Here is a 7,726-nt window from a genome sequence, read left to right on the forward strand (position 1 = left end):
TTTTTGATGCCTTTTTTCACAAGTGGTACCTGTCTAAACGTCTCAGATATATTTAAAAGGAGTTGTGTTTTATTAGCAATCAAAACATAAATTTGGGTACAAGATTTAAGTGCCTAAATGGATAAACTGCATTGAAGGATTATTGCATATTTGGAACGTTCTTACACCTGGTAAGTTCTGCTTGTTAATATTAAGTAACCATTTCCATCTGAAACATACAGTTCACAGCTGCAGCCTGAGGTTTAGTTGCATTTTTATGGAATTTGGAATGCAGAGTGACTCCGTGAGATTAATTCCAAATTAGAATCTACGGTATCGATTTCAAAATCTGTTGTCTTAAACTCCAAATTTACCAAAACGTAGAGATTGAAGAAAACTAAATTTGCACACACAGGATTTCTGAACATACTTAAGCAGTGCCTACACCTACAATGATGTTGTGTTGTATATTAGATTTTTGAAAAGTATTTTTATCAACAATACAGATATTCAGAAGTAGAGCAAAAGCATAATAAAGCATAGCCTTAAAGTAGTAAATCTAGAATAACCATAAGATAAAATCCATTTTGCTGATAAAGCACACCTCCTACTTCTGTAAGCTGTCTGCTTTCCTCAGTGTCCATTAACAACTCTCACTCTGCGCCACAAACGGGATGTTCCGGGAGGAGTCACATCAGTGCTGAAGCCCTTTAATGGCAGACAAACAAATGCCCAAGGAATGGGGACAGCGAGGACAAGGATCAGCTCCCTGTGGGGACAGGGGAGTGCCCGGGGTGGGGGGCTGTGGGGCTGGCACTGCTGGGTCGTGCAGACAGGAGGGAAAGGAGCGTGTGGGGAGGGAGCCAAGCAGAGAGCTGTGGCCACAGGAGCGACTGGGACACTGTCACTTTGTTTCCATTAACCTCTGGTTTTCTCAGGGTACAGCATTGCATTCGGTGCTGAACATGACATCTTTGGGATTCCCATCCAAGTCATGAGGTGCTAGGACCAGACTGCCAAAACCTTGTTTGAAGTAATTAATCACCGATTAACAATCTGTTTTGTATCCCCTCATTAGCCACAATTATGCAGAGCTGTGGTTGTTGAGTTCTAGGAATCCCATTCAGGTTTCAGTTGGGGGTTTCTCTGTTGGACTGTAGCTTTTCATATTAAGCAAGATGTGTTTTAATCAGCACTAAATAATTTAACTAGTAAGAAGTACTTGCCTCAAATGCCTGGACTTTAGATACTTTATTATCTACTAAAGGCAACATTACCTTTTAAATGTAATCTGACATTTTTTTAATTACTCCCTTTTCCCCTTCTCCCTCTTACTTTATTTACCCTGAATAACTTTTCTTTCAGTGTTTTCAGCTCCCCTGGTACTAAAGGTGATCAGGAGTGATCAGAGTGACTGCAGGCAGCTCATGAGTGGAAAAGGGACAGGTTAAGCTGTCCTTTGACATGCCAGGGCATGGAACTTTAAACTGGAAATATTAAGAAATGTGGGTTGGGGGTTTTTTTTAACCTTTTTTTCTAGGTTTCAGAACATTTTGGGAGGGAGGGAAGGAAGAACAGGAAGACACATTTTGCTAAACAAACATTGTAAAGACTACTTGATTTTTATTTAAGACTTTACAGGCATTTACAATGTTGCTGTGTTGCCAAATAGTTTGCTGGGTACAAGTTTGGTTGCTCATGTGCAAGTGTTTGAATAATGTTCTGTTCATGATGAAGGGGAAATTTTTTATATAAAGTACTTGTTTTATAAATAAAAGAAAATGAAGGATGTAATTAAATGTGTGGTTTGGAAAAAAAAAATCCTAATATATTACAAATGGATCTGGTAATGATATATAGTTGTCTTATTTGAAATAGTAAATGAAATTCTAGCTAATTTAATGATTGTAAAACAGTAAATATGTTCTTGTAGTTTTGTATAATTAATTAGTCGGGATCTTTGCTGACCAGTTTTAATTGTGCAGAAGATGGTATACTAATCCATAACAGCTGAGATCATTTATATTCTTGCACATCTATTAAAGACTTTAATGAAAAAGTGAACAGACTGTTGTTATTTATCAGTAACCTGGGCTCTGTCCAAGGTCTGCAGGAGAGCCCAGGGGGAGCAGAGTGCAGAGGAGCCCTCCTGGCTGCCCCTCCTGCCCCCCGTGTTTGTCTGTCCCTGCCTCAGCTCAGCTGCACCCCCAGAGCAGCAACTCAGCCCCCTCAGCCCCCCCAGGCTTGGGGGTCCCATCCCAGCCTTGCTGGGACTGACCCAGAACCAGCCCTGGGCTCCGGGACTGTCTCAGTCTCCCTGTGCAGTTCAGCGAGGCTGGCACGGGGTTCTCCCTGCAGCTTAATTAGAGCAGTCACGGTAATCACTTGATTAACACTGATACAGCCCAGGAAGGGTGTGAATTTAGCTGGGCTCCCTCAGAGACACGAAACCTGCACCCCCTTGGTATGGTTTGGGGGGTGTTCAAAATGGGTACTCTCGCAGAATCCACTGTACAATTACACCTTCTTAGATAGGAATGTAATGAAAATCTCTAAGCTCAAGTGACTTTTTAATCAAACTTCTTTTCACAGATTACCTGTTTAGAAAAAATACCAGTAAACTTTCAGATGAAGGTAACAGATGTCTCTTGTGCAGCTGTTTCCTCTGCACCAAGAGCTTCCCAGCTCCAGTGCCTCAGACCACGCAGGGGCTCCAGGGATTTCCAGCAGTCCCCTTTTTCAGGAGTACCAGGCTGATTTCCCTGGGGGTCTCCCCAGAGCACCATTTTCAGAACTGGAACTACTTTACCTGCATTTGAGAGGATTTAAAATAAAAAGAGCCTTGACACTTCACCTTCTACTGAGTTACTGGTTTGTGATCCGAAAGTTTGAGCTGAGGATGTGCTTCCTTGACACATTTTTCCTTTTCCTTTGAGAAAGGTTCATCCTTGGCCTTGTTCCTTCGCTCTCCATTCTCCTGGATTTACCACATGACATCCTCTGCGCTCTCAGACAAGCACCTGGCCAGGTGCCCATCGATGTCCAGCTGGGAGAGCCTGCAAACACAGGAGGTGTGCGGTGAGAAACACTCACAGCCCTTTATTGGCACTTCCTTACCCTCCCTCTCCCACGTGTCCTTAGTGGGGGTCACTCCTGTGCCCAGCAGAGCTGCACTCCCTGCAGAACTGCCTTTGCTGTGGTACCTGCTGCTGAAAGTTTTAAGGGTTGGAGGACCTGCCCAAAAACACTTTTTCAGCATCATTGGCAGCCTGAGTACCCTGACATGGTGTTGGCTGCAAGGGATGGCACAATTCCTGTTCTAGAGCAGGTACTCAGCACATGAATGGATTAAAGCAGGTAATTCTGACAATAAAGAAGAACTTTGCAGTACAAGTTTTGTCTGTTTTCGTTATTTTGCAAATAGGGAGAGCATCCAGAACCAGGCAGGGCTCTGTTTACTGGGAAGTTATAAAAACACCCACCAGCAGCAAAACCGAAACACAACCCCCCCCACACAACTTACGCTCCACTGAACTGCGTCAGGCACATGGGACAGCTGTCGAGAGCTGCAGATCCTCCACTCTGCTCTTCCAGCCTCTCCTCGCCGCTCCCGGCCCCAGGAACACTCCCTGCAGGCTCCCCGGCAGGCACAGCTCTGTCCCCCCCAGCTGGAACATCCCCCTCCCCTGGCTGGGGCTCTGTCTCACCCCCCTCTCTCCTGTCTCCCCCACTGCTCTGGGCAGCCCCCGGGAGGTGCTGCTGGGGCCTGGGAGCTCTCCCAGAGCCCGGTGCCCAGGGCCGTGCACAACTCCTGTGCCCAGGGAGTTCTCGTGGCTCAGGACTCGCTCCCAGGTTGGAAATGCCTTTTGTGCCTTCCCCAGCTGTGGTTTTGCCTTGATCTGTCCTGGTCCCCCTGCAGGTTTCCTCAGCTGTGGATGATAAGCTGGGAAGCTGATCTGCTTGGCCCCATCCTGTACGTGACTCGTTGCTCTGGCTCTGGGAGCTGAAATCCTCGGGGTCCAGACACTGTTCTGTGTGAAAAGGTGGGAATGGCACCCACGGAAAGTCTCTCATTCCTGCTGTGAAGACTTCCTGGTGTCCTGGACTCTCCTCCTCAGCACCCTACAACACACACAGCACGCCTCAAACAGATGCAGCTCAGTCAGCACATGAACACACTGCAGATACTGAGAAGGCTGAGCTACAGTGAAGAACATTTGATTTCCATCCCTCTCCAGTGCCCACAAAGCAATCCTGGAGCTGATGGAATATGTGTCTTCCCTTAACATTTCTAAACAGATGCAGTGGGGACTCGGTACGTTCCAGAGAGACTGAGGACAAAAACAACCACTTCGAGACAAAAAGTGCTTTATAAGGACTGATTTCGGTGTCGTGGCCTTGCCCAGCGCTATCAGGGCGATGCCAGGGTGGTTCCTGTGTCATTAACCCTCTGTTACAGTCTGCCTTTCCCACTCCCATCCCTCAGGAAGATCCTGGTGCTCGGGGCAGTCGCCATCCCTACACAGGCCCCCTGTTTCCAGTGAAACCTTGGAAAGGATTTGCCATACTGAAAAAAAACCAAACCACGGTAGCTGCCCTTCCACTGCTGCCACATCATTACACAGAGATCAAAGGGCTGGAACCTCACAGCTCTGAAGGCTCCTGCAGGTGGTTTCCCCATCATCCAGGCTGCCGCTGTTGGAAGCAGGACACAAAGTGCAAAAACCAAGGATACAGCACGCTACCTTTTCCAAGAACTCCGGAAGGCTGGGCACTGTGTCCCAGTTTGTGCAGTGCAGATCTTGACTGATGTTTTTCAGTAACAAAATCCAGGTTTTTTCACACTCATTTAAGTCTTCCTTTTCAAACCAGGGACATCTGTCAGTCGACGTCCTGGAAAGACAGACACAGGGGTTTGGGGGTGGGAGAGAGGAAAGGAAATACTCTGCATTGGTATTAGTTTGCCTCTTTTCTTCTGGAACACAAAGACATTATTTAACCCGTAAACTACTTTTTACAGCTTCCTATGACTTACATAACTTGTACAGCCATTAAAAAAAAAAAAAAAATCCATTTTTTTTTAAAATATCTAAACACCCTCTTTCCTCCTCGTAACAAATGAGCTGTGGATATTTATTACTTTCACTTCCAAGTGAAACAGTGCAGTGCAGATACCGGGGTTGTTTCTCAAATACTGAACTTGATGCCTGCTGAGCACAGAAATCGTGGAAATGTTTGCACTGAGGGTGGCAATTGCATCGGTGCCTACGAATCCCTGGCCATTCCCATACTGCCATTGGAAATTCTCTTTCCAAACAACTTGATTTAATGGGTCCTAGGAAGGCTTTAGGAAGTTTAACTGCAAGCATTAAAAGGGTTTTATACGAGTAGTGCCTTAGAAAGACAATTCCAAAGAGAAGGATGGATTGTTAATGTCACAATGCTATTTCCAGCCTTCCCGCTTCTTCCTGATGTGTTTTCTCGGATCAGTGTGCAGGAATGAAGCTGCACCGAGAAGAAATTAGAAGAAATTAGAAACTACAAGCCCTCAAAGAGCGGAGGGATGAACCCCCACAGCCTCTGTGGAGGGGACGCGGTGTGGGCTCATCCCCAAGGCTTCAGACAAGAACCCATCCCCTCACTGCCTCAGCCTTCGGGCCCAAGGCCCGCTGCGCTTTATGCTGCAGCTTTGTGTCTATTTTTAAAGGCGCTACGGGGGGTGTTTTATGAAATAACCTTTAACACAGTCAGTAACGAGACCCCGATCTGAGCGCCGCGGGAGGGGGGGGGGTCGTGCAGGCCCGGCCCGGGCGAGGCGCCTCCAGGCTCCGGAGCCGATCTGATCCCTCCCGGTGCCCACGGAATCCATCCCCTCCGATCCCCTCCGATGCCCGCGGTGTTTGTTGACCCGGTCCGATCCCCCCCGGCTCCGACTCACGGGCGGCGCGGGGCTGTCTCGGGGCCGGGGCCGGGCGGAGCCGCGCGGGGCTTCAGGCGCAGCTTGGCCGCTCCTTCCTCGCCCATGGCCGGGGCTCCCCGGCGAGGTCTACTCCTCCCGCCTCTCTCCTCCTGGCAAAACCAGCACAAAAAGGGCTGTTTCCGACGCAGACCAGCCCCCTCGGGCGAGACGGGCGGGCGCGCTCCCCTCAGAGCGCCCTCAGAGCCGCCACGGCCGCGCCAGGCGCGGCCGTGGCGGCTCTGAGGGCGCTCTGAGGGGAGCGCGCCCGCCCGTCTCGCCCGCAAGCCCGTCTCGCCTTAGAGGGCTGGTCTGCCTCGAAAAACAGCCCTTTTTGTGCTGGTTTTGCCGCTCGCCATCGCTGTTATCGCAGCGGTTCGGTGTGCTCGGGAGCCCCCGGCTCTGAGGGCACAAGATGGCGGCGGGCTGAGCGCTGCCGCCATGGCCCCGCCGAGCCCGGGCCGGGCCCGCTGCTGCCGCTGGGCACCCAAATTATAAAACTCTGGGAGCCACCGCTGCTCTAACTTGTCTTGCGGGAGAGAGTCTGAAGTGATGCGGTTTGACGTTTGCTGGCGGGAATGTCGCTGGGTGACTCGAAGTAAAAGAGCGTGCCAGGGTGGGTTTAAACGCTCATCTGGCCTTCTCAGAAACACGTCAGGGAAACGGTGACACACACTTCGTCCTCCAGCGGCAGATGAGAGAATCACAAAGTGACTCTGCTGTTTAAATTCTTCACGGTCGATATGAGAATAGCTGTGCAAGGAAATAAAAAAATCCTGTTTGGTAACAGGTGTTTATGAGGGAGAGTGGGGTGCAAAGCGGCCTTTTCCATAAAACCGATTTGTTATTGGTAAAAAATGAATCCAAGTTCACGTTCCTTTTCTGCAACTGAATTTGTGCACCGCTGGGTGTCTGTGGACTGTTTCATCCTTGAATTCTTCAGAGTGAAAAGGAGGCATCAATGTTGACTGTACTGAAGTCACACCTGTGAATTATCATGTTGATCACACAGCCCAGCGAAAAGTCATTACTTTAATGGTTTGACCCGACTTAAAACACGTCTTGAGCAGAACTGAACCATGAAAGTGGCATTTGGGTGTCAGGGTTTTGAGATTCACATTCCACCTGGACTGGTGGATTGAACCCGAGCAGGGACAGCTCCAGCCACGCACATCCCGTGGTTTTCCAGCTGAAGATGATCCAGTCAGTGCAGCCCGAGATCTGGGAGGCTCAGCCCAGCTTTCACCTTTCCCATATTAACTCAGGTACTTCATGTTTCTGTGAGTTCATCATGTCTTTGACTCTATGTAATAACTGATTTCTTAATATATATAGCATTAACGGGTCTCCTTTTTGTATAAGAGTGAGGATAAAGGTGTTGGAAGTGGGAAGTGTTTGGTTACTGCTGGGATCTGTGTCAGCTTCTACAACAGACATCCCAGCTGAAAAATAAAAATAATAACAAATAGTTACAGTAGAGTGCCAGCATTTTGGCTGTGTGATGGGCAGACTAAAATGAGGATGAACATGGGAAAGAAATTACGGTGGAAAAGCCAGTTGCTCTCACACAGACTAACATTTTCCCACTTTAATATCTGTTACAGCTCCTGCAGTGCCAAGGGAACACCGGGGCAGTCACAGTGTTCTGCCTGTCGTTTTGGTTGCCATTTAGAACGAGATTCCAAGAAACAGGTCCTCCTCTCCTCCTTTGCCAGGAAGGGCGTTCTCCCAGAAGCTGCAGGTGGAACAAGGTAAGCTGAACAGGGGTGAGTTGGGATCTGAGGGTGTTAG

The 7,726-nt window shown here is 48.6% G+C and overlaps 1 protein-coding gene across 2 annotated transcripts; it reads right to left on the reverse strand.

The window, feature by feature from the left end:
- Window positions 1-2,599: 2,599 nt before the first annotated feature.
- Window positions 2,600-6,012, reverse strand: FAAP20 (FA core complex associated protein 20). Of its 2 annotated transcripts, none has more exons than XR_003572519.1 (4): window positions 5,716-5,878; window positions 4,725-4,872; window positions 3,503-4,101; window positions 2,600-3,035 (listed from the first exon to the last, which is right to left on the reverse strand). XR_003572519.1 is itself a non-coding variant. In XM_027895262.1 (4 exons), the coding sequence occupies exons 1-4, from the start codon at window positions 6,001-6,003 to the stop codon at window positions 2,963-2,965; spliced, it is 906 nt and encodes a 301-aa protein (XP_027751063.1). In that variant the 5' UTR covers window positions 6,004-6,012; the 3' UTR covers window positions 2,600-2,962. The 2 variants fall into 2 exon arrangements, 1 of the variants encoding a protein (XP_027751063.1); XM_027895262.1 differs by lacking the exon at window positions 5,716-5,878 and adding an exon at window positions 5,918-6,012.
- Window positions 6,013-7,726: the final 1,714 nt, after the last annotated feature.

Source organism: Empidonax traillii, unplaced genomic scaffold, assembly GCF_003031625.1.
Source record: "Empidonax traillii isolate 1590-97213 ecotype Southwest subspecies unplaced genomic scaffold, ASM303162v1 scaffold454:size726355, whole genome shotgun sequence".
Classification (NCBI taxonomy): domain Eukaryota; kingdom Metazoa; phylum Chordata; class Aves; order Passeriformes; family Tyrannidae; genus Empidonax; species Empidonax traillii.

What these genes read in the sequence shown, in the direction of transcription:
- FAAP20 (XM_027895262.1), bottom strand. Translation starts at nt 6,003, where the DNA reads ATGGGCGAGGAAGGAGCGGCCAAGCTGCGCCTGAAGCCCCGCGCGGCT. An exon ending in GAGACAGCCCCGCGCCGCCC is followed by an intron (nt 4,873 to 5,917) that starts GTGAGTCGGAGC and finishes CTGTCTTTCCAG; the next exon opens with GACGTCGACTGACAGATGTC. An exon ending in CTGACGCAGTTCAGTGGAGC is followed by an intron (nt 3,036 to 3,502) that starts GTAAGTTGTGTG and finishes CTGTGTTTGCAG; the next exon opens with GCTCTCCCAGCTGGACATCG.